This window comes from Panthera onca, chromosome B2 (genome assembly GCF_046562875.1).
Source record: "Panthera onca isolate mPanOnc1 chromosome B2, mPanOnc1 haplotype 2, whole genome shotgun sequence".
NCBI lineage: Eukaryota > Metazoa > Chordata > Mammalia > Carnivora > Felidae > Panthera > Panthera onca.
The window spans coordinates 94,003,437-94,030,705 of record NC_138343.1 but is presented as its reverse complement, the minus strand read 5'-3'; the positions used below and the strand labels follow the sequence as shown (position 1 = coordinate 94,030,705).

Genomic DNA, 27,269 nt, shown 5'->3' with positions numbered 1-27,269 from the left:
ATCTCTGCATTTATTTTCCTCTTCCCTTCCTGAACAACTTAGTCAAAAGCATCTGCATTAAGAGGTCCACTGTTTTTACCTATAGAGGAAGTTTTGTTGCCTGGCCAGAGTGAGGAAGGTGTTCACATGCATAATGGCCTAATGTGTGGTTTTGGAGCATGGGTGTGGTAAGGAGGTTGTCTGTGTAGAAGAGGGGCTCAGCATGGAGTATGTGAGTTGGAAGAGCATATGGAGGATGTCCAGCATGGAGAGCGGTGACAGTTGCTCAGAGTAGACTGACAGAGCCCGGGTAGGGTAGAGGGCGTCAGTGTAGTAAAGTATGCATGTCCGTGACAGGAGATTGGTTATACAGAGGGTGGGCCAGTTCATCAAATAAGTAAGTATACTTCATATGGGAGCCTGGCTTCTCAGTGTTGGAGAGAGGAGTTACAAAATGGAGAACAGAATGAAGCATACGCTGTTGGATTAGAATTGGACGTATCAGTGTGAACTTAGAGTTTTCAGTGTAGATTGATAGATATAGCAAACCTGGCACCCGGTTCTTGGCTTCTGAACACCGTTCTCAATTAACCAGTGCTCTTTAGAGAAATGGCTTATTTCACAGCTGAGTCAGGGAACGTACAAGATGAGCCTGGAACCTCTTATAATGCAAGAAAGTTTTTCGAAGAGTGATAGGATTATGTCGGAATGACACAGAACCAACTTGAATGGACTCCACTGGCCAAAGCTAAATGATGTGAACATCTGAATAAATAATGATGGCAAAATATTACAAATAAAATTGGAACCCATAAGTCTATATTGAAAAAATTAATGAATAAATGGAAAGTTTGATGAAGCAGGGAGTATGTTTACAGTCTCAAAGTATCTACTGAAAGAATAGTTAAAAATTACAGAGATTAAAAACTACAGTGGAAAAACTTGGCAGTGATCAAAACAGACATATCAGTGTGCCAGCTGATAGGATGCACTGAGACTGGCATCACTTTTATATTCCTGCCAAAGATGTACACCCTGAATTTAATCTTGAGAATGTCAGACTAACTCTAGAGGAGGGACATTCTCCAAAATGACTGACCTGCAGTTTTTATAAATTTTTTTTAATGTTTTTATTTATTTTTGAGACAGGAGAGACAGAGCATGAGCAGGGGAGGAGCAGAGAGAGAGGGACACACAGAATCTGAAGCAGGCTTCAGACTCTGAGCTGTTAGCACAGAGCCCGATGTGGGGCTGGAACTCAAGGACCGTGAGATCATGACCTGAGCCGAAGTCGGATGCCCAACTGACTGAGCCACCCAGGCACCCCATGACCTGCAGTTTTTAAAACTATCAATCAAGGTCATGAAAATTATGAACACACTGAAGAACTGTACTGGAGTGAAAGAGACATAACAGCTAAATGCAATTCATCAGTCACGATGCTATAAAGGATATTATTAGGAAATTGGTAAAACTTGAAATGGGGTCTAAGGATTAGCTATAGTAATGTACCAGGGTTAATTTCTTGATTTTGATGGTTGTTACCTGGTTATGTAGGAGGATTCTCTTGTTTGTAGGAAATACAACACTGAAGTATTTAAGGGTGACTGGATTTCATGGTGGCAGCTTACTCTCATATAAGGGAAAAAAAAGACTTGTACTCTACTGTACTTAGAAATTTTCTGTAACTTGGAGGCAGTTCACAGAAAACAAAAAGGGTAAAAAAAAAAAAAAAAAAAGCAATTACCTGGGGTAAGGGGTTGAATTCTTATTCTATTGTTGGCTAAAGGAAGAGACGTTTTGTATGGCTGTACAAATGCTATTAAGAGGAGCCTGTAATCAGTCTTGTGAATTATTTTATGGAAGTGCAGGTACTCAGAAAGTTTATATACAAAAACGTGCCCTTTGGCTTTGTAGTTGTATATAAATGTGTTTTGATCTTCCAGATCTCTTATTAGCTTTTGAAGATAACATTTTGTGCGTTTTAATGATCCATTTGAATTACTTTAAAAAATGCCATTTGCTTTTATTTCTTGGTTCATATTTTATAGATAATATCTTACAATAGGGGAATACATTTTCTGTCATGTTAAATAATTTTAACATTATTCCAAATGATAATAAGAACAATATGTATTTATTGAGCATTCTGAGTCTTGAGTATTTCCCCAAGTTACTTAACTAACCTTTTATTGCTTTACTTTTCTTTTCTGTGAAATGGGGATGATAAGAGTCCCTTTTTCTCTTAGTGTTGTGAGAATTACATGTGAAAGTGCATGTGAAGTACTTAAAACAGTACCTGTTCACATCCATAGGTGCTTTAATAATTGTTAGCTAATTAATGATTATAGTTATGATTCTTAGGATCTCTATTTGCATTATTTCATTTAATCCTCATAGTTAGCCCTTGAAATATTTTCCCTATTTTACAGGTGGGAAAGCAAGTTCTGAGAGGTTTACTAATTTCCCTAAGGTCATAAACTTAGTAGTGACAGAGCCAGTATTCCAAAGCATGTGTATCAAACTTCAAAGCCCCTACATAAATACATTACTTCTGTGTAATGTTTTTTTTTTCTTACCAGAGTTTTAGAAATAATCAGCATTAAAACTGAAAGCACTTTATATTCTAGTTTATTAAAATTTATATGCCCAGAAGTTTTATAACAACAGCAATGCTTTATTCAGAATGGAAAGACTATTAGAAGTATGAACAAGATTATACATTTAACTTTATTATTTTTAATACATATATCTTTTTCTGTTATTTCATTTTTTGTTTCAAGTTTTTATTTAAATTCCAGTTAGTTAACATATAGTGTAATATTGGTTTCAGGAGTAGAATTTAGTGATTCATCCTTACATATAACACCCAGTGCTCATCTCAAGTGCATTTCTTATTGCCCATCACCCATCTAGCTCAATCCCTGCTCATCTACCCTCTGTCAATCTCAGTTTGTTCTCTATAATTAAGAGTCTCTTATGGTTAGCTTCCCTCTTTTTTTTTCCCCTTTCCCCTATGTTTATCTGTTTTGTTTCTTAAATGCACAGATGAGTGAAATCATGTGGTATTTGTCTTTCTCTGATGGACTTGTTTCACTTAACATAATACCCTCTAACTCCATCCACGTCGTTGCAAATGGTAAGATTTCATTTTTTTGATCATCAGGTAATATTCCATTGTGTATATATACCACATTTTCTTTATCCATTCATCTGTCGATGGACATTTGGCCTCTTTGCGTTATTTGGCTATTGTTGATAGTGCTGCTGTAAATATCAGGGTGCATGTGTCCCTTCAAATCAGTATTTTTGTATCCTTTGGGTAAATACCTACTAGTGCAATTGCTAATTCATAGTGTAGCTCTAATTTTAGCATTTTGAGGAACCTCCATACTGTTTTCCAAAGTGGCTGCACCGGTTTGCATTCCCACCAGCAGTGTAAGAGGGTTCTACTTTCTCTGCATCCTCACCATCACCTGTTGCTTACTGTATTGTTAATTTTAGCATTTCTGACTGGTGTGAGGAGGTATCTCATTGTAGTTTTGATTTGTATTTGTCTGATGATGAGTGATGTTGAGCGTCTTCTCATGTGTCTGTCAGTCATCAGTTGTCTTTGGAAAAATGTCTATTCGTGGCTTCTGCCCATTCCTTTTTTTTTTTTTTTTTTGTAGGCTTCACACCTGGCACAGAGCCCAAAGTGAGGCTTGAACTCACGACCGTGAGTTTAAGAGTCGGACACAACTGACTGAGCCACACATGCACCCCTCTTCTGCCCGTTTCTTAACTGGATTATTTGGTTTTTGGGTGTTGAGTTTGATAAGCTCTTTATAGATTTTGGATACCAACCCTTTATCAGATATGTCATTTGCAAATATATTCTCCCATTCCGTCAGTTGCCTTTCACTTTTGCTGATTGTTTTCTTTGCTGTGCAGAGGCTTTTTATCTTCATGAAGTCCAAATAGTTCATTTTTACTTTTGTTTCCCTTGCCTCCAGTGATGTGTCTGGTACGAAGTTGCTTCAGCTGAGGTCAAAGAGGTCGCTGCCTGTGTTCTCTTCTAGGATTTTGATTGTTTCCTGTCTTACATTTAGGTCTTTCTTCCATTTTGAATTTATTTTTGTATATAGTGTAAGAAAGTGGTCCAGGTTCCTTCTTCTGCTTGTTGCTGTCCAGTTTTCGCAACACCACTTGTTCAAGAGATGGTTGTTTTTCCATCGGATATTCTTTCCTGCTTTGTCAGTGATGAGTTAACCATATAGTTGTGGGTCCATAAATAAATCCCACTTGACCATGGTGAATAATTCTTTTAATGTACTGTTGAATTCAATTTGCTAGTATGTTGAGAATTTTTGCATCCATGTTCATCAGGGATATTGGCCTGTAATTCTCCTTTTTAGTGGGGTCTTTGGTTTTGGAATCAAGGTAATCCTGGGCTTGTAGAATGAGTTTGGAATGAAGGTTTTCTTTCCATTTCTATTTTTTTGGAACAGTTTGGGAAGAATATGTATTAACTCCTTAAATTTTTGGTAGAATTCCCCTGGGAAGCCATCTGGCCCTGCACTTTTGTTTGTTGGGAGATTTTTGATTACTGATTCAATTTCTTTGCTGATTATGGGTCTGTTCAAATTTTCTATTTCTTCCTGTTTCAGTTTTGGTAGCTCATATGTTTCTAGGAAATTATCTATTTCTTCCAGATTGCCCAATTGGTTGGCATATAATTTTTCATAATATTCTCTTACAATTGTTTGTATATCCGTGGTGTTGATTTTGATCTCTCCTCTTTCATTTGTGATTTATCTGAGTCCTTTCTCTTTTCTTTTTTATAAGTCTGTCTAGGGCATTATTAATTTTATTAATTCTTTCAAAGAACCAGCTCATAGTTTAATCCATCTGTTCTGTGTTTTGTTGTTGTTGTTATTTTTATATCAGTTATTTCTGCTCTAATCTTTATTATTTTCCTTCTTCTGCTGGCTTTAGTCTTTATTTGCTGTTCCTTTTCTAAGGTTAGGTTGTGTATTTGAGACTTTTACTTACTTCTTGAGGTAGACCTGTATTGCTATATACTTCCCTCTTATACCACTTTTGCTGCATTCCAAAGGTTTTGGAGTGTTGTGTTTTCATTTTCATTTGCTTCTACATACTTTTAAATCTTTATCTTTAATTTCCTGGTTAACCCTTTCATTCTTTAGTAGGATGTTCTTTAACTTAACGTCCATGTATTTATGTATTATGGTCTTTCCAAGTTTTTTCTTGTGATTGACTTCAAGTTTCCTAGTGTTGTGGTCTGAAAATATGCATGGTATGATCTCGATCTTTTTGTACTTGTTGAAGCTTGATTTGTTACTCAGTATGTGGTCTGTTCTGGAGAATTTTCCATGTACACTCAAGAAGAATGTGTATTTTGTTGCTTTAGGATGAAATGTTCTGAATATATATGTTAAATCCATATAGTCCAGTGTGTCATTCAAAGCCATTGTTTCCTTGTTGATTTTCTGTTTGTATGATCTGTTCATTGTTGTAAGTGGGGTATTAAAGTCCCCTTCTATTATTGTATTGTTATCATGAGTTTCTTTATGTTTGTTATTGATTTGTGTATTTGGGTTCTCTCAAGTTGGAGGCATAAATACTTAGAATTGGTAGATGTTCTTATTGGTTAGACCCCTTAATCATAACACAGTGTCCTTCTTCATCTCCTGTTACAGTCCTTAGTTTAAAATGTAGTTGGTCTGATATAAGTATGGCTACTGTGGCTTTCTTTTTGACGTCTATTAGCATGGTAAATGGTTCTCCATTCCCTCACTTTAAATCTGCAGGTGTCTTTAGATCTAAAATGAGTCTTTTGTAGGCAACATGTAGATAGGTCTTTTTTTTTTTTTTTTTTTTTTTTTGATTTGTTTTATTTTTTAATCCATTCTGATACCCTGTGTCTTTTGATTGGAGCATTTATTCTCTTTATATTCAGCGTTATTATTGATAGATACAAATTTAGTGCCATTGTATTACCTATAAAGTCAGTGGTTCTGGAGATTTTTCTCTGTTACTTTCTAGTCTTTGTTGCTTTTGGTCTTTCCTAGTCAAAGCGTCCCCTTTAATAATTTTGTAGGGCTTGTTTAGTTGTCATGAACTCCTTTAGTTTGCTTGGCTGGAAAGTTCTTTAAGTCTCCTTCTAAATGACAGCCTTGATGGATAAAGTATTCTTGGCTGCATGTTTCCCAATCAGCACATTGAATATATCATGCCACTCCCTTCTAACCTGTCAAGTTTATGTGGAGAGATCTGCTGCTAACTTTGTCTTTCCTTGTCCGTTAGGGATTTCCTTTCCCTTGCTGCTTTCAGAATTCTTTCCTTATCTCTGTGTTTTGCAAATTTTACTAGGATATATCTTGGTGTTGGCCTGCTTTTGTTGATTTTAATGGGTGTTCTCTGTGCCTCCTGGATTTGGGTATCTATTTCCTTCCCCAGTTGAGGGAAGCTTTCAGCTATAATTGCCTAAATGAAACTCTGCTCCTTTTCCCCTCTCTTCTTCTGAGAGTCCTATGATGTGAATGTTATTATGCTTTATGGAGTTGCTGTGTACCCTAAGTTTATATTCGTGATCCAATATTTTTCTCTCCCTCTTCTTTTCAGCTTCAGTATTTTCTACAATTTTATCTTCTATATGTGTTCCTATACTTCTTCCATTCTTGTGGTCATTATAGTCTGTTAGTTTGCATCTCAGTTACAGCATTTTTAAATTTCAGTCTAACTAGTTTTTAGTTTTTTTTAACTCTGTGGTAAGGATCTCTTTGGTTTCTTCTTTGCTTTTCTTAAGCCCAGCTAGTATCCTTATGATTGTTGTTTTAAAATCTGGTTCTGGCATATTACTTATATCATTTTTGATTAGCTCCCTGGCCATGACCTTTTTTTGTTCTTTTGGGATGAATTCCTTCCTCTTGGCTTTTTGTCTAGGTATTCTGTATATTAGGAAAACCTGTTATGTTTCCCTGCTCCTGAGAGTAATGGCTATATTAAAAAGAGATCACATGCTGTCCAGGGTCTGATGCTTCAGGAAGTATTTCTGGTATATGCTGTGTGCACTCTGCTGTTGTGTTTTGGCTCCTCTTTCCCTGAGGTCAGTCTTCTGCAGAATTTCTCCTTGCCTGCAGTGGGGGAGTATTTGGACCTTGTCCACTATACGGTGAGTTTTATCTAGATATGTTTTGATCTGTATTATAAAAGGGGCTAGATCCTGTTTCCCCTAGAGCTGAAGCTTTGCAGGACTCTATGGTCATTAGACTTGGTGGGTGTGGGAGGTTTGTGTTGGTCTTCTGGGGGAGGGTCCCACTGCTGATCTGACTCTCAGGCACACTTGCTTTAGTAAAAAAAGCACCTGCAGGGCACCTGAGTGGCTCAGTCAGTTGATTTTGGCTTAGGTCATGGTCTCACAGTTTGTGGGATTGAGCCCCGCATCTGACGCTGTGCTGGCAGCAGGGAGCCTGTTTGAGATTCTCTCTGTGTCCCTCCCCAATGTGTGAGCTCTGTCTCACGCTCTTTCTCTCTCAAAATAGATAAATGAAACATTAAGAAAAGACACCTGCGGAGCGCAGGGGGCACAGAGCTTGGTGCAAGCAGCTGAAGCCTACACTGTGGGCTCTGTGCTGTTCACTGGAATTTGATGGGCGGGGGTAAACATAGGGTCACCTGGCTCTCTCCTCCCCCGGTGGGAGAGTTTGCACCTGCCGCTGTTCAGGAAACCCTCACAGAAGAGCGAACAGTCTCTCCTCGTTTGTCACAGGTTCCCTCAGATCCCTGCCTTCACTCTGTCTGTGTCCAAACCGTCTGCTCACCCGGCAGCCCTGTGCTCCTGTGTTCTATCTCAGGTGTGCCAACTGGATTTCAAAACTCCAAATTTTAGGGACCCAGCAAGGACCTTCTCTGATCCTCTGGGGCAGGGTCTTGCTACACTGTGTCTGGTGCTGTTTTGTCCCAGAAGGGCGGTTGCACAGGGACTTGGAGTTTATGGTCACGTGCAACAAAAAGCCAGCGTCCAGGTTAGTGGCCCACAGCAGGCGTCTCTGCTCCTGTGCCAACGAGTGGGGTAGCTCAGTGTTGCCCACTGGCTCATTTGTCCCTGGAGAGGCAGTGCTTCCTCTTCAAAATGCATTCCAGCAAGGGGAACTGGCTCTCCCAGTGCCACCCAGGGGATCCTCAGGCCACACTCTGCTCCCACAGTGAGGGCCTCTGCCCTACATTCCACAGAAGCACCTCTGTACCCTCCAGGCTCCATCCAGTGATAGTGGGGACTTCTAAAACTTCAGACTTTGAACTCTGCTGCTTGTAAAAACTTGCGACTATCAGTTCCTCTTGTTTTCCCTGTCAGTGGTTTGGGACAAGTATCTTTTCTTTGCAGTGCCCTGCACAAGAGAGAGTGTGCTCTCTCTCTCTCTCTCTCTATTTCTCTCCTCTCTCCCTGATCAGGGCTCCTTCCTCTCTGCAGCATTAGGGATTGTTTTCTCCCCCAAATCGCGTCTCCACACCTCCTACCTTCCATGATGTGACCTCTTTTTTCCCTCTAGTTGTGCAGTTTGTTCTCTCAGTCCTCAGATCTGTTTCCTTCATATTCAGAATGATTTGATATTTATCTAGCTGTGTTCGAGGAACGAGGCAAGCATAAGGTCCTCCTATTATTCTGTCATCTTTTTTTTTATTTTTTATTTTTTTAACATTTATTTATTTTTGAGACAGAGACAGAACGTGAACAGGGGAGGGGCAGAGAGAGAGGGAGACACAGAATCTGAAACAGGCTCCAGGCTCTGAGCTGTCAGCACAGAGCCTGACGCGGGGCTTGAATTCACAGACCGTGAGATCATGACCTGAGCTAAAGTCGTATGCTCAACTGACCGAGCCACCCAGGCGCCCCAACTATTCTGTCATCTTAACTCAACTTAACAACTTATTTTTTTTTTAAGTTTATTTATTTAAGTAATCTCTACACCCAACATGGGGCTTGAACTCATGACCCTCAGATCAAGAGTCACATGATCTGACTGAACCAGCCAGACACCTTTATACATTTAACTTTTAAAAAGAAAGAATCTTTCTTACTGAAAGAGCAGACATTAAAAAGCAGAATTTGGGGCACCTGGGTGGCTCAGTCAGTTAAGTATCCAACTCTTGATTTCGGCTCAGGTCATGATCTCGCCATTCGTGAGTTTGATCTCTAACCCCCCCCCCCCCCCCCCCCCAGTCATGCTCTGCACTGATACCATGGAGCCTGCTTAGGATTCTCTCTCTTCTCTCTCTGCCCCTCCCCTGTGTGCTCACATGCTCTCTTGCTCTCTCTCAAAATAAAATAAACATTTTTAAAAAATAAAATAAATAAAAGGCAGAAGTTAATCTTTCACTGGTTGTCTTCACAACAGTTTTTGTTTTTTTTTTAATTTTTTTTTTAATGTTTATTTATTTTTGAGACAGAGAGAGACAGAGCATGAACAGGGGAGGGGCAGAGAGAGAGAGGGAGACACAGAGCCCGACGCGGGGCTCGAACTCACGGACCGTGAGATCGTGACCTGAGCTGAAGTCGGACGCTTAACCGACTGAGCCACCCAGGCGCCCCAACACAACAGTATTTTTACTAAGAATTAATAAAAAGTGATATTTAAGCCTTTTGAGGATAAACTAATTCTTAGTTTAGCTCAAATGAAGAAATTTACTGGTGTCCTGTAAATTTCCTGTAAGATAACCTCTTTGTGGTCTTGTGTATTGATTATATTTATTTCTTGAAACTCTTGGTTTTGTGGTATTACACCACCCTGGTCCTCCTTTGACTTTTCTAGCTTTGTGTATCATTTGGCCAAGCAGATTCTCAGTCCTGACCTGTAATCATAAACTCCATTATAGGTGTTTGTTCCCTATATCTTTAATCTCTTGAACAATAGACCTTATACCTTGTGTCCATCTTCAGCTTTGTTCATGACTTTCTTTCTAGTGCTTTAGCTGTGGTACTTTCCAGTATTTATTTCCAAGCTCTTAGTAGTTACATCCCAAATAACCTGAAATTCAGAATATATAAAACCTCATTCATTATCTCTTCACCTCTGCTTCCTAGGAGTTTAGAGGTAGATTGTGAGAGGAGGGTTTTCCCCCTCTAAGCTGTTTCTATCATTAAGTTCTATCTCTAGAGATTTTCTCTTACTTTTCATCTTTATTCAAAGAAGTCATGTCTCATTTCCTTTTTGTTCCTCTTTGATCCCATGACACACACATTATCACCCAGTACTTAATATTTTAACTGTTGCCTAGACGGTCTCCTTTTATTCTGGTGCAACTCACATTTTAATAACCACATTTACTATGTTATTCCTCTGACCAAATACTCACAGTAGCCCCTGTATCCTTCACTTGATTCTCAGGATCCATAATTATGTCATCGATGTACTTGCACAAACTTATTTCCTTCATAATGTGCAGGAATAGAACTCTGGTTATGCCAGCTACCTTCACTTCATCTTCCAGAAAGACACAGTTTCTCCTTCTGTGCCTTTCTCCTTGACTCCCTTAGCCTGGTGTGCTCTCTTTTCTCCATGCTTCAGTAAATCTTACCTAGCTTTATATTCCAGTACAAACTGTGACCTCATGAAAGCTTTGTACTCTCCTCATCTTTTAAGTCTGTAAATTCTTAGTGCACTGTAGTCTTCACTTAATGGTTTAGAACTTGATATTATATGTGTATTGTTTGTTTTATGCTAGTCTTACCTCTTTTAACTGTATTAAATCATTTTTAACAATGAAATTGAGATTTTAAAGCTCATATGTTCCCTGCAGTGTTGGTACTTAGTAGGTATGCAATACTGCCTGATTAATCATAAAAATTATGCTTATCTGGCAAATGAATAAAAGAGATTTCTTTACTGTTCAAGAGATCTTATTTTTCAGTTTTTCGGGTGGAGGAAGGGAAGAAAAAAGGGTAACAGTTCCTTTTTAGTTGCCTTATATATTCGGTTGTGTGTTAACTCTCAGCTTATCAATAACCAGTGTTGTGGCTGGACCAGCCTTTGTGGTTCTGAACCCTTCAACAGTAGCCATCAGGAGACTTTGAAAATGAAGGTTTATTACTTACAGGACTTGAAAATTACTCAGCATACCTGAGGCCACGCGGTGAGGTCACTTGTAGAGAGAGAAAGAGCATAAGCACGCCTGAGCCTGGGGTTCTGCTTTTATTGGGGTTGATGTGGGGGTCTAGGGTTTTGAAGGCTCATTTTTTACTGGTGAATTTAAAACATTAGAGAAGGAATTTAAAGCACAGGAAGAGAAAAAAAAAGCAAGTGGCCCAAATGGTTAGTTATTAAAATTAACCAAGATTTCTAAAACAAAGGAATCTCAGTGTGAGGAGATGGCCTGGCTCTGTATCTAGTTTTGTGGCTGTGTCCCGTACCCCCACCCCCCTACCCCCATTCTCCCCCTTCAGATAGTCCATCTTTGAAGTGGCTGTCACAGCAATCAAAGTTTAAGTCAGGCCCTTGCATTATGAAAAGGCAAACACCCCAAACAAGTGTCAGTATTTGTAGTCCACTCTGAGGCATCAGAGTCAATGGTGAGGACCTTAACTGCCTGGGTAGCAGATATAAGTCTTTTGTAGGGCATGTGTAAAACCCAGTACACATCTAAATAGCACATTGTAATAGCAAAACTTAATAATTATACAGGCAGTAGTCTGATATCCAGTCTGTAGCCATTGTCCCAAATTTGAAAGGTCCAGCTATGAAAATAGATCAGTTAAATAGTTGTATCTCATTTCAGGAGGTGGTCTTGCAAGTGGATTCCCAAAGTTAGGCCTATATTTGCAAGAAATCAGGTATTTAATAAGAGGCATTTCTATGGAGTAAAGGAAAAATAAAGGCTAATGGTTGAAGCAAATTATAAACCGAATCTGAATCTGGAGGGCAGGATTCCTAGATGTTAGGGTCGAAACAGCTTTGTAGTTTGAATTTTTGTGATGATGACATCAGGTGTTCAGGCAAACTCTTTATTGCCCACACAGCAACAGACACGAAGATTGTATATGAGATTGTGATGATTTCTCTCAAGTGTATATCCAGTTATTCCATTCTAGCTCTCGTTGTTTTGGGGAAAGGCAATTTTAGTTCTCAATGATTCCAAGTCACAAGGGTGGGAGAAAAACTGGACATGTTAGTTTGGAGAGTTGTAGCCAAATACTGGAAGAAACTAGAAGAATTTATGATCCATTTCAATTTACAGGTAAAAAACAAAACCTCAAGGACAATTAAAAGCACTTAAATCTGGTATCTGGAAAGGCGTATTACTGAAACATAATTAGGTCTTTCTGCAGTCACACCCATTTCTATCAGAGATTAGGAAAATAAGGCTCAAGTGTTTGTAATATAAGTCCAGTCTCTTTAAACTTGGCCTGGTTATTTACATAAGTGCAGCATGAATAGCTATTGACCATGATTGACCATATAGACTCTTTTAATTCAGCTTTGCTGAATTTTTCATGAGGAGTCATACATTGAACTTGTAGATGCTTCTCAAGGCTACGAAGCCAAGCCAAGGACTTGGATGTCAGACTTCATCTGTAATACAGATAGATTGGGGTGAATTCCTCATTTTTTGAGGCTCTCAAATATTCTGAGGCTCCTGGGCCTGCCAGGAAGTGACTTTCTTCACTTACCTGGTAAGGCTGCTGGGAACCCTGTATGTAAGGCACCAGACTTTCCCTAGGGGCCTTCCTGGTTCCATAAAGTCAACCTTAATTTTTTAAAACTATCTGGTCATATCTGAATCTATGTATGTCTCTCTCAACTATGACATCCCATTCAAAGCCTTGGTAATGTAACCATTGTTTCCAGTTGTGTCCTGGTACAAGGAGAACAGATTCTTAAGTGAACATATGCAAATAATTGTACTGCTGTGAAAGTATACTCACTGAGAGTTTCCGAATTCTGGAGGGATCAGATGGAGGGAAAAAGTGATTGTTTCACCTTTGTTCACAAAGGTATATATTTTACCAAATTGCTGTAAGTCAGCTAGCTTAAGAGAAAACGTTTCCTTCAATCTGGAAAACAGAAGATTAAAGAACCAGCAATATTTCAAACAAAACTCATAAAAAATTATAATTATTCTCTTCAGTTCATTCAGTCCTAGTGATTCTTGGTCGTGATCTTTTTTTTAGCAGTTTTATAAATTTAGTTTTTCCTTAGAGTTCTGTCCGTTCTTACCTAGTTTTAGTGGTACGATCTGAAAGTTATCAGAAACCTGGGCTTGTCAGATTCCTTTCCAGGAATCTCCTTGAAGATGAAGCATTTGTGCAAAAGCATCAGAGTGAAACAGTAACTTCTGTAAATGATAAAAGACTTAAGAATGCTTAAATTTAAAGCTCTGATGAGAGTTAATTATAACACCGCTGACAAGGAAATTTGGCTATTTCTGTGCCACACGTTTTAAGATGATAACTGGAAATGATGACTGATAACATTTCATATCAGATTTTTAGGAATTTCATAGAATTTCTGGAACACTTACATTAATAGCATATATCCATACAAGGATATCCATAAGGAGGGTTTAGTGTTATTTCTTATTTGATAATGCTTCTCTTATAATTTAACATATCAAATAAATCTAGTTAATTCATCATCTCTCTTTTTATAAGGAAAGTAAAGAGATCTTTTGAGATGTTCCAGGGGTTCCCTAGGAAATCCCAGAGTTATTTCCACGTTAAAAGGACTTGATGTAGAATTTGATTTGGGGAACGTTGTCAAAAATATCAAAAGGTTTTAGACACTTGAGTAAATAGGATCACAGATGATTATGAAACAATACTTAATTATCTACTTAAGTGACAAAAGATTGTATTTTTTAAATTAGTTTTTAAATGTTTTCATTTATTTTTGAAAGTGAGACAGAGCACGAGCAAGGGAGGGGCAGAGAGAGGGAGACACAGAATCTGAAGCAAGCATCAAGCTCTGAGCTGTCCACACAGAGCCTGATGTGGGGCTTAAACCCATGAACCATGAGATCATGACCTGAGCTGAAGTAGGAAGCTTAACTGACTGAGCTACCCAGGTACTGCAGTGACAGAAGATTTTAAAGGCAAATATAGAAGGTTACATAGTTGTGAGCAAAATTCAGCTCCTTTAATATTGAAAAGACTGTTTGCTTAAGTAATCAAAGATCTGATTAAGACACATGAAACAGGTTATTTTGATAAAACACAAAATCTTTGCTTTCTAGCTACATTACTTGAAAGATAAGGCAAAACCTTTCATAGTCTATTATCAAGAGCTGACCAATACTCCCAAGAAAACTTTGTCCTTATAGCAGATAAAAGAAAATTATATAAGCACAGTATTGATTTTAAAGCTTACTATTTTAAAAACCACCATTTATAACAACAATTCAGTTTTAGCCAACTTGACCGCACAAGGTAAAATTCTTTTCTCTTTCTTCTCAACTTTCTATACCATTTTGTGCTTTATTTTCCTCTTTCCCTTTCTGAAAAAACCAATTTTAAGGCAAATTGCTTTCTTTTTCCTTAGCAAAAATACATCTTCATACCTCATACCTTCTCTTAGCTGAAGATACATCCTACTTTTCTTGCATGCAGAGATGTTTTCCTTATTATTTCTAGTAGCTGTAATTATATATATTATTTAGAATTCTTAGCCCTTAGAAACCTTAATTTCTCACAAAAAGTAAGAAGTAAAACTTGTGAATTATTATATCAGCATTCTTTAGACTGGCAAATTTGTGACTATATTTCATAATTTCTATAAACATACATTTCCTTGTAGTACAGCTTTGCAGTGTGGTGGTACAAGACACATTTACTAACAGACCCAAATATCTTTAGTTCCTCTGTAATAAGAGGTCAAAAGTAGGTCAACTTAGGCTTGTTTTGCAATTAATATTTCAGTATTTTATCTTATTTGGAAATGATTTAGATAATCAGTGAATTCCTTTCATTTAATTTAGCAAAATTCTGAGGGTGGAAGTTAACAAAAATTTTAGAAACTACTTTTAAGTAGACATGTCATCACATAAATATTGCTGAAAAGTTCGCTTAGAAACTCTTATCTCATTTAACATTTATCTAAATCACTCGATCACAGCAATTATGTTTAGACTACCCATGAAAAACTTCTTTAGACAGTAAACAAAGGTAAACCACCATCCCAAGCTATTTTTCTTGCTGACAAATTTTATAAGATATAACATGAATTTATTTGACTAGTAAACCCAGGTAGAGTAAGTTTTTTATCTGAATTATACTTAACGTAATTAATTATATTAATATGATCTGCATTATATTTACTATATATAATATACATGAACAGTATAATTTTATAATATAAATGAATTAGATATAATTTGCAATATACTGAATATCTATGTTTCTGAAGACATACTTTTTTTAATTAAACCAAATTTAAAGTAGCTTTTACTTACCAGAGATTATTCCAGATCATGTGAACTTGAAAATATTTGAGTTAGTTTCAATATTTCTGAGTTTTAGGAATACTTATTTCCTAAGTGCTTATTTTTAAGCCAGTGAAATAGTTCTTTTACAAATTAATTTGGTGATCCTGTCTCTGGAGGTAGAGAGAAAAAAATCACATATACATAACATACCCATAGACATACATGAACATGCAGACAGACATAGAGACCTGTAGCTTCCATTTCAGCATTCTAGCCATGAATCAGGTACAGCAATATAATACTCACTAGTTTATAAATAAGGGCTGAATCCAAATTGCCAGAGTAAGAAAAGGTTGCCTGCTCTAGTAGCGAACGCTTTGTGCTAATATTTGTAGAGACAACTTTTAAGATTTGTACTTATCCTTAACAAATAATCTTAAAGAGGCTGTGGACTAGAGTTTGGGCAAAAGAGCTTTTATAGCATTTTGTATTTTAAAAGGCCTGTTTTCCCCTTTTTTTCCTGCGGGTTTCAGGCGATTGTGGGCAGGGCTTTAGGTACCCCCTGGGTGTTTACATTTCAAAGACATGTCTTATCAGGGAAATACAAATCAAAACCACACTCAGATACCACCTCACGCCAGTCAGAGTGGCCAAAATGAAGAAATCAGGAGACTATAGATGCTGGAGAGGATGTGGAGAAACAGGAACCCTCTTGCACTGTTGGTGGGAATGCAAATTGGTGCAGCCGCTCTGGAAAGCAGTGTGGAGGTTCCTCAGAAAATTAAAAATAGACCTACCCTATGACCCAGCAATAGCACTGCTAGGAATTTATCCAAGGGATACAGGAGTACTGATGCATAGGGGCACCTGTACCCCAATGTTTATAGCGGCACTCTCAACAATAGCCAAATTATGGAAAGAGCCTAAATGTCCATCAACTGATGAATGGATAAAGAAATTGTGGTTTATATACACAATGGAATACTACGTGGCAATGAGAAAAAATGAAATATGGCCTTTTGTAGCAACATGGATGGAACTGGAGAGTGTGATGCTAAGTGAAATAAGCCATACAGAGAAAGACAGATACCATATGGTTTCACTCTTATGTGGATCCTGAGAAACATAACAGAAACCCATGGGGGAGGGGAAGGAAAAAAAAAAAAAAAAAAAGAGGTTAGAGTGGGAGAGAGCCAAAGCATTAGAGACTGTTAAAAACTGAGAACAAACTGAGGGTTGATGGGGGGTGGGAGGGAGGGCAGGGTGGGTGATGGGTATTGAGGAGGGCACCTTTTGGGATGAGCACTGGGTGTTGTATGGAAACCAATTTGACAGTAAATTTCATATATTAAAAAAAAAAAAAAAACAAAGACATGGCTGGATCTTAAATCTTCAAGGGACAGAGTAGAAGGCAAGCTTTCTCCTAAGAGTTCTAGTGCCTTTTGGATGGTTTTGGCAGTCACAATAAAATGTAGTAGTGCTACCCTGTAATTAGGGGGAATGCCTTGTAAAAATAATTCTCTGGACTCCACATCAAATGGGGCCTCTTCAGGTTGGAAATGCAGAAGGGGTCATTTGGGTCATTGTGGTCATGGGAATGATGAACCCATTGGACCATGGGAATTTTGTGCAGCAGGAGATGGGCTTCCTCTGTGAACCTTAGCAGTAATCACGATGATGGAAGGACAGGTGCATGCCAGGCAATGTATATCCAGGTAAGGAGAGGGAGGGCTCGGCTATGAGTATCAGTGGCTCTAGGGGCCTTTGCCTTCCCAGTTCCCTCTTCCTCCTCTAGGAGAGGGCTCGATAATCCTGTCAGCTCTTCCCTTGTTGGAAGAGACACCTCGTGAGGCATGCTTCTAGTGGAAAGCTGTTCAGTGGAAAGCCGAGGGGGCTCAGGATCTATGGTATCTCAGAAGGAAGGACAGTATAGCCCAGATGGATCTCTGAGAAAGTTATGGATTTTAGGGTCTTTAGATACTGGCCTGTTAGTGCATTTTGGCCACTGTGAGGCATGTAGAGCCTGTTCCAAACAAACAAGAAAATCCACAATAGCCAATTAGCTCTCTCCTCTCCTTCCTGCTGTATAAAATCTTTAAGCAAGGTTTGAGTTTCATTAAGGTATAGTTTTTGATCTTGGTTTCTACGTGTTTTTTCTCCTGTGACCTTAATCTTCCATGTTGTTACCAGAAAATTTTGGATGACATCACTGTCAGCCCTCTTCATAGGTGGTTGCTTTCTTTTCCAGGGTGTCCCAGTAGACATCTCCAGGATTGGAGTCTGTCTTCAGTAGCGTGATATGCACAGGGTGTTTGGGAAAAGTCCCTAGGCCTCTGGAGCATAAACCAGAGTCTTGGCATGTTGGCTTGCATGGCATTGAATAATACCCAGGAAGCATTCGTGGGTTTTGCAGTTATCACAGAGCCGGTGTACCTCCTCAGGGTTCTTAGGACGTGCTGGCGCCAGATGTTCAGGATATTTATTTGTCATTAATTTTTAGCAATACCACACCAGGAATTGGACCCATGGTATCCCATTGGGTCAGGGGACAATAGCAATTTCAGTGAGTGAAGTGGTAACACAGAGACTGTAGGCCTCTGTTGTATTTTCCCTTTGTGGTGCCATTGGCTTCTAGTTGTAAGCCTATTTCACTCTTCTGGGTTAGGACATATAATTTGGGCACAACCCAGTTGACTCAGTGGTTGCAAGTGGAAACCTTCAGTCCTCCTCACCTAAGGGGAATAATTTCTTCCTATCTTTGGCTCAGAACCTTCCTTGGGCAGTGACAATAGCCTTGCAGTCTTACCTACCCTCCTTAGCTTTCCTTGGCCATTGAGGATCTTTACGCACATTAGTAGTCAAATAAGATCTTTATAATTAGTAGTCTGATTGTCGCATTAGACCACATGGCCTTGATTATGCTGCTCTGGGGAAATTTTTGGATTATTATGGCAGCCGTGACCTTTAGGTTGGATACTGCAGGCAACACACAACAGAGGCAATGTGTGAAAGCACACAGTAGTATGACCCCTAGCTAAAGGTGTCCCTTTCTTAGATGGTGAGTTTGGCAGTTAGTAGGTAAGTTGCAGGTAAAGGCATTCCCCTTGGTTAGTTGCAAGGGCAATCATGTAGTCTTGCCGACTATGCCAGTTGTGTGTTGGTCTTGTTATTAACCGGTTTTGTGGCTAGAGAAGCCCTTGTGGTTCTTATTATGATTGCAAGATGCCGTTCAGCAATAACTATCAGGAAACTGAAAAAAAAAATAAAGGTTTGTTACTTATAGGACCTGGATATTACACAGTATACATGGGAGTGGAGGTGGGGGAGTGGGAGAGTGTGTGCACATGTGTGAGCATGATAACATGCATGGACCTGTTGTTCTGCTTTTCCTGGGGTTGAGGTAGGAGCCTAGGATTTCACAGGCTTACTATTGGTGAATTTACAGCGTAAGAGTGGGAATTTAAAGCACGGGAAGAGAAAAAAACAAGTGGTCCAAATGGTCAGTTACAGAAATGAACCAAGATCTCTAAAATGGAGGAGCCTCCATGTGGGAAGGTGGCCTGACTCTTTATCTAGATGTGTGGCTGGCATTCTGTTTATTTGAAATAGCCATCTTTGAAGTGGTTGCCTTGGCAATCAAAGCTTAAGTCAGGCACTTACATTAAAGTAAGAAAAAATACCCCATTTATCAAGGTTTACACTACATATTCAAAGGATAGAAATAAGAATAAAGTTAGGCCTAAAGATTATTTTCATGGAAAATTAAATGTAACATGAAGTGTAATCTTTCTGGATTTGGAAATACATTCTTTTTTTTAAAGTTTATTTATTTTTGTGTGAGAGAGAGAACGAGCAGGGGAGGGGCAGAGAGAGAGCTCCGGAGAGACAGAGGGAAAGAGAGAATCTCAAGCAGGCTGTGTGCCGAGCCCGATGTGAACTGTGAGATAATGACGAAACCAAGGGTCCTGGACGTTCAACTGACTGAGCCACCTAGGTGCCCCTGTAAATTCATCCTTACAAGTGTTGTTGGGATTGAAAGATATTGAGAGTAAATTACATATTAGTTACATATCTGATATTAAGTTTTTAAATATAACCTAACTTATTATGTCTTTTCTGTTAAAAAATACAATTAAAAAAAGTACACTCTATGTAATCAAAGCATTTCAGCTAAGACCTGCCTTTTTGCGAATAATTTTTGAAATGTCAGAACATTATCTAGAACTGTTTATTATAAATAAAGGTCTAAGGATGATTATTTGTAGAAAGGGGATTTAGCAGGCTCATTAAGTAATCTGATAGATAACTGAAATAATGCTAACATATTTTACCGTTATTTGTTGGGGTAGCCATTTAAAGATCGCTGTGAATGGTTCTATGAACATTTGCATTCAGGACAACCAGATTCAGACATGGTGCACAGGCCAGTGAATGAAAATGATATCCTGCTGGTTCACAGAGGTATGTTTGACAAAGAAACTGATGTGTATGAGGCACAAAATACTAGTTATTACAAGTTTTAATATGTAAAATTAATCAATGCTACATATTTAGATTCTATTTTTAGGAGTAGCTGTGAAGTTGTGTCAAAAGCAAATTGTGCAAAGCTAAAGCAAGGAATTGCTGTACGGTTCCATGGAGAAGAAGGCATGGTGGGTATAAAAATAAGTGCTGTTAAGGTCATTATATATAAAAGATTGAAATACGCTTGAATAAAGTTTAGTATTTAATTGATAATGGAAGAAACTTGAAATTATTTTCATTTGTTATTCAGAAAAAAATTTTTCCTCATATATTTCTGTTCATACTTAATTTTATTTTCTTGAACTCAGGGTCAAGGTGTTGTGCGTGAGTGGTTTGATATTCTGTCTAATGAGATAGTCAATCCTGATTATGCATTGTTTACCCAGTCAGCTGATGGTAAGTTGCACAGTCTACATCACTTTTTCTGTGGCTTGTCACATTTTCAAACTCCTTCAGTGCATTGTACCCTTTGATCCCCATAGTGATCCTGTGAGCTAGGTGGCGTATTCCCATTTCATAGAAAAGAAAGTTGAAATTCAGAGTTTCCATCTACATTAACACAGTTTGTGAGCTGTAGGATCATGAATAGAATCTGATTCAGTTAAGTATTCTTTCCTGTAAATAGTTGGTTCTTAGATATTTGTCTCAAGGGCTAGTGCTGGCCCCAACGAAGTTTTCATCAGTCCTTTGTAAAGTACAACTAAACTTACTCAATTTAAGGATTGTCCTTAGACTCATTTTTGAGTTAAAAATTTCCTTTTGTGAAACAGTGCTAGTAGATGGGCTTAAAAATAGCCTTATGTGGAAAAATTAAAATTTGCTATTGCTTATTTGAGTTTCCAAGTCTTAAAATTTTTGGATCATAAAAAAAAAAGTCTAGAAATCATGGTATTAAATCTTAACTTATAATCTATTTATGTATAGTAGCTTAGTTTTCAGTCCTTTTAAAAGATCAAAATCTGGTAACTGAAAACCTGTTTTTATCTTATAAAACAGATAAACTGTTTGTTGAAATGATGCTTTGAATCTGCACAATTGTAACTTGATATTGTAGGCAAAATGGAAATGGTTATTGCTTCATCTATGGGAGGTATACCTGACAGTTCTCTAACTTAATAAAGACATATTCAAGTGAAGGTGGGATTCCAAGTTTTCAATGCTTTACACAGTTGCTTTTATTTCCTGAAAATCTTTTCTTTCCTGGTGTTTAAGTTCTTTTTATAAGCAGAGAGTGTATCATTAATTATAGCTTCTGATTGCCTCTACCCAAACCAGCAGGCAAATCTCCATTGAGTAAGAATGATGACTCTAAGAGAGGCGAGGGGGTGGGGGGCTGCAGTGATGCCAGGGAGCTGCAGGGATTCACCTGTGTGATGGGCTTCAGACTCACATGGTCTCTTGGAAGTTACTTAGGATTATGGGACTGTCTGCTTTAATTCTGTAACTACTGATTATTTACTCTGAGGTGAATTTGGTGTCTTTGTGATTTTGATGACAAGTTTGATGAGGTGCTGAGTTTAATTAGGCCTAACCTTTGAAGCAAGATTTAGAATTAGAACATTTTATTTTAGATTTATTTCTTTTCTTTATAGTCCTTTACTCTATGTCTGTTATTTTCATACCTGAAAAACAGATTTGGTGTGGAATCATAAGTCAAGATTCTTCCTCATATTACAAATATATTAGCACAGCATATGTTGCTCTGCTAACAGAGACCATAAAGATGGTGATTTGTCCTTTTTGTAAGCCATACAAGTCTTCTCTTTAGTGTCACACTATTTATAAATTAAAATCTAGATGAAATGTTTCTTTATGCTTACGTTTAGTTGATATGGAGGGAATTATATTAAAATTTTGAATTAAAATTCCTAAATGTGGGAAATGTTTGGCTAGATCTCATGTCTAACAATTTCTTTAAAACTTGCTTTCTCATTATATTAAGATGCTTACTATAGAGTTTGGCCTTTGGTGTTACACTGGACATGAGTCCTGGCTCTGCACCTCTTTTTGCTGCGATCTTGGGCCAGTAAATGTCACCTTTCTGGACCTCAGTTTCTCCATTTGAAAATGATGATAACCTATGTTTTGTAATGTGGTGAAAGAAATCAATTAGCTGATGTGTAAAAATGCTTAGCCCAGTACCTGGCACATAGAAAGCAGAAATAAATATTAGAAGCTATTATTCTGTGAGAATTATATTTTCTTGTTCTATAGGATTTTTCTGAGTAATGAAAAGAGCTGTGTCACAGTTACACTTATTTTGAACTTAGAACATAAACTTTGTGTTCTGTTTTAAGTAGTTTTCAAGTTAAAAATAACATTTCTTTTCTGAAGATCCCTCCCCCCAATTTGTTTCCTTATTTTTTAAAAATTTCTCCTTATCTTTTTAATAACCCAGATTTCCCAGAAAATACTTAGCAAAGGGATTATAAATCACAGACCTAGGAAAGGAAAGTTGAGTCATCAAAAATCTTTGCTGATTCATCAGTAACCCTAAGCATTTACTATTTTGATAGGTAAAAAAAAACTTGTGACTATTCTTAAAATACTATATTTTTAGAATTATTGTTATGTTTGTCCTTGAAGTCTTTTATTCATCTCACAAAACTTTGTTTTGACTTTTTTAACATTTATTCATTTTTGAGAGACAGAGCACAAGCAGAGGAGGGGCAGAGAGAGAGGGAGACACAATCTGAAGCAGGCTTCAGGCTCTGAGCTGTCAGCACAGAGCCTGATGCAGGGCTCAAATCCACAAACCACGAGATCGTGACTTGAGCCGAAGTTGGACGCTTAACTGACCGAGCCACCCAGGTGCCCCTTGTTTTGACTTTTAATACCCAGTCTTACCCATGACTGGGAATGATTTTCAAAAGATACTTGACAGTGAATGACTAGCTTCATGTGGCCCTTTTAAGTCATTCAACCATAAGCTTCCAAATTTGTAACTTTTATCTAAGTAAACTGGTTACAGCAATGTAGTCTAGTGCTAACAGTGAGACATCAAAGACCAGCAATGAACAAAGTGAATTATTATCAAAATATGTATACTAAATGACCAAACATCTCACTTTCCAAAACTTTCCATTTTTCCTTTATTTTATTTATTTATTTTTTTGGAAGGGATACTATTTATTAGATTTAGCAGTTATTCTTTCTTTTAGCCCCGTTGCCTAGAAGAGTAGTAAATAGGCTGAGCTCAATAAATATTTGTTCAATGAATGTGAGTTGTATTCAGAGTTAGTGATCATCACAGAAAAATACGGAAAGAATTCTTTAAAGGTAAGGTTTGGTATTAGGTTTTTCCATTGCACTAGATTTTTTTAGACTTTTTATTGTAAAATATATAACAAAATTCACTGTTTTAACCACTTTAAAGTATACAGTTCACTGGTGTTAAGTACATTGACCGTGTTGTATAACCATCACCACTGTCTATTTCCAGATCTTTTTTTCATATAAGTGGAATTATACTGGGTTTTGACAGTAATTGGTAACTATTGCCTTTGCCATTTTTACTTCTATACCTCAGTGGTACTTATTTGAAGTTGATTATTTGTCGTGAAGAATAATTGGTTGACTTGTGGATTTAGGTGATTTTCTGAAAATTGTTAAAAGGCATCAAGTTCATTACTTAAGAACAAGTTGAACATTTAAAATTCTTACCCTCTCATAGTGCTCTGTTCCATAAGAAACAAAAGGTAGTGAGTACCTACTGCACTGGGCATGTATAGATGAATGAAACAATACCTGCCCTAATTCATAGCCTAATATTTCTACACTGCCGAGGAAAATGTGTGTGTGTTTTATCGTATAATATATTATTTCCACTATCTCTCTGGCACATCTTCCAACCTTTCGGTTAAAAGTATTCTAAAATTTTCTCTCTGCACAAAGACTTAACTCTGATAAGTATGTGTGAATTAATGATTATCTTCTGACAATTCGCTTGTCTGCTATATATTCCACAAAGAACATTACTGTGGAAGTTTATACATCATGTAACTTTGGTTTTGTCAAAGTTGTGTTTGAACTGATTTATCTGCAGTGAAATGATCTTTCTTCTGCATCTGGATTCTTAGAAATAAATTATATTGTATTTATTTTAATAGGAACAACTTTTCAGCCTAATAGCAACTCCTATGTAAATCCTGATCACTTGAACTATTTCCGGTTTGCTGGACAGATCTTGGGATTAGCTTTAAACCACAGGCAGCTGGTCAACATTTACTTTACAAGATCATTCTATAAGCACATTCTTGGTACGGCTCTATTGTTATTTCCATAGGCATTTATTTAAAGTGTTTTTCTTAGAATCTTTAGGAAAAACTAAGTAGACAAGAGGTGGCATTTTGGATGAGGTAATTTTTATTTCAGTTGGAGACTATCTGTGTATGTAAGGCATTTGGGAGCCTGAGGGAGAGGGAAAAAAATTACCTTTTTCCTAAAAAAAAAATTGTTTTTCTTTTAGTGTGTATATGTTCATGCTAAGAATGCAATTTAATATGAATATACTTAAGAGAATTGGCACTTCTTGAAGTGCATGATAATTTTCCTGTATAGCTATTTCAAAGAAAGAATACATTGTAAAAATGTGGAAAAAACCACAAGCTTCAATTAATAGAGTTCCAAATCCAGGAATTAGCATGTATTTAAATCTTGCTGTCAATTGGATTATATTTTGCAGTTTTATGGAATATCTGTAGAGGGCAGTATTTCACCATTAAACAAACAAGGAAAGGCAGAAACATTTAGAATATAACTGCTGTATGTTTGCATTTTTAGGTATTCCTGTAAATTACCAGGATGTGGCATCCATTGATCCAGAATATGCCAAAAATTTGCAGTGGATTTTAGATAATGATATTAGTGATCTAGGTCTAGAACTAACCTTTTCTGTTGAAACTGATGTGTTTGGAGCAATGGAAGAGGTGCCTTTGAAACCTGGGGGTGGAAGTATTCTTGTGACACAAAATAACAAAGTGAGTATTCGAATTTTTACCTTAGCCAATGTTTGTAACTTGTCCCTGATTGCTAATTACTCTAGTTTCCTGCCACTAGCTAGAAAAGCTTTTACTGTTACAGGGTTTCACAGCATTTTATAACAGATAAGATACTTAAATTAACTAAACCATCAAATATCAAACTTTGAATTAGGATTAAATCACTGTTGTGTTAGACAGTCAAGGCAGTTCCTGAAGCAGCCTAGAGCACAATTTAGTTGATTGTATAACTTGGATAACTGTATACTGAAAAATTCAATTAGAAATGGAAGCTTACATCAAGAACATATTTGCATCAGTCACTGTTTCATGTTTTAATGTATGATATTAAGAGTTCCAGTGGAGAAAAGAAGAAATTCCCATGTTAAGCTCTGTACCTGCTTTTGGGATCCAGTAGAGCTAATGGATCCAGTAGATCTATTCGACTACTTGATTTTTTTAAGCTTTATAACTTGATTATGTATTATATCTTCTGTTTGTAAGTAGTTTTTCCAGTTTTACTGAGAAATAATTGACATACACCTGTACATATTAGTTTTAAATTTTGGCATATGTTTTAAATTTCATTGTTGAAAAATATGTTATTTTAATATATAATACATTTTTATGTTTGAAAATGTAGGAAATTGGGAGTCAGAAAATCTGGTTTGGCAATTCCACTTCTGTCATTTGCCAGTAGCAACTTTTGGTTAAACAAGACTAAAATCTTTTCCCTTTCCGTTAGTTGGATTATAATTCCAAGATGGCTTCAGAAGCAACTAACTATAAGAAATAATGTCCATTGATTTAGTAAAGCATATATTCTTTTTTAAAAGCCCAAAAGACTTGGATGCACTTTAACCTCTTTTAGCCCCAGTTTTCTATTCTATAGACTTGGGATAATAATACTTCTTTTTTTTAAAAAAATTATTTTTAACGTTTACTCATGTTTTGATAGCGAGAGACAGAGCGTGAGTGGGGGCGGGGCAGAGAGAGCGGGAGACACAGAATTGGAAGCAAGCTCCCGGCTCTGATCTGACAGCACAGAGCCCTACGTGGGGCTCAAACTCACGGACCATGAGATCACGACCTGAGCTGAAGTCAGACGCTTAACTGACTGAGCCACCCAGGCGCCCCAGGATAATAATACTTCTGATACAGAACTGTTACTAGCGTTTTGCTGACTGAAAGCCGCAACACGAAAGTCAGTTGTTATTGCATAGTTTTCTACAAAGAGGCTCTTAGTTTGAGATACGTACAGGGTATTGGAAAGTTATATTAAGCTCTGTAGTTTTACTTTTTGAAATTTAGATACTATACACATAAAAAAAACATTAAGTGTAATTGTTGAAAATAAGATCAGGAACTGAGTATTTGCATATGTACACTTGGACAATTTTTAGTCTCCTCTTTCATTTTATCCAGGAGGACACTGAAGCCTAAACAGTTAATGGTAAAACTGGGGCCAAAACCCAGTTTCAAATCTAATGTTCTTCCCATTTGCAAAACATGTTGAGGAAGATCTTATTTGATTTTTAACATAACGAGTCATTTTAAGCTCTAGAAGATGAAAATTATAAAATGCTTATTTTTAAGATTATGTATATAAGCTTGCCAGTGAATTAAAATACTTTAAAAAATCTAATTATTAGATTGTCCACCCTGCCATGCATTTATTATTTTATTTTACACTGGAGACCTATTCTCACTTAAGAGTAATGAAGTTATAGACTTTGTTATAAGCAAGAGATTGCTTTTCAAGAAACTCAAATATGATTCTTATCTGTGAATATTATATCTGATGAGTAGATTTGTCACTCTTGTCAGGTACGTTTTATGTGCCAAAGTTGAAAGACCCATTAACAATTGCATGATGCATAGTTATATTTATCCTTGTATCTCCTAATAGTCCTCCTCTCATTATGAAATTACTTTTGTTTAGATTTTTAAAAATATATGTTGTATTAATTCTTTTGCATTTGTGTCTTTTATTGAAATGTAGTATTGGTAAGTAATAACAAAAATAATATATGGATATTGGGGGTATACCTTTCGTTGTGAGCCTAGTTTGAGGCTAGAATACTATTGTAATATTAAAGAACTTGAAAGTTGCTTCTAAGTTTAATACACTTTTACTTCACTGTATTAACTCATTTGATAATAGGCTAACTTTTTTTTTAATGATTAGTTTCGGTAATAGAGATAAAAGCAGGATCTCAATCACTAATATGTTCATTATTCTCAGCTTTCATTTTGTGATGTAAACATTTTTTTCGGAATAATTGAACCTCTTCATTTTCTAATATTACCAGAGTCAAGTATAATTGTATATCAGATTATTGATGTTTAAACATTTAATGCTTACCC

The 27,269-nt window shown here is 37.1% G+C and overlaps 1 protein-coding gene across 5 annotated transcripts in view; it reads left to right on the top strand.

Annotated features, from left to right (window-relative positions):
• Positions 1 to 27,269, top strand: part of HACE1 (HECT domain and ankyrin repeat containing E3 ubiquitin protein ligase 1) — a 122,175-nt gene that overhangs the window by 66,106 nt on the left and 28,800 nt on the right. For all 5 annotated transcript variants that reach the window (XM_060616278.3, XM_060616275.3, XM_060616274.3 and 2 more), the window contains 5 exons: positions 19,749 to 19,860; positions 19,954 to 20,051; positions 20,232 to 20,319; positions 24,033 to 24,182; positions 24,706 to 24,902. In XM_060616278.3, the coding sequence (XP_060472261.1) occupies positions 19,749 to 19,860; positions 19,954 to 20,051; positions 20,232 to 20,319; positions 24,033 to 24,182; positions 24,706 to 24,902 (645 nt within the window). The remainder of the gene's footprint in view (positions 1 to 19,748; positions 19,861 to 19,953; positions 20,052 to 20,231; positions 20,320 to 24,032; positions 24,183 to 24,705; positions 24,903 to 27,269) is intronic.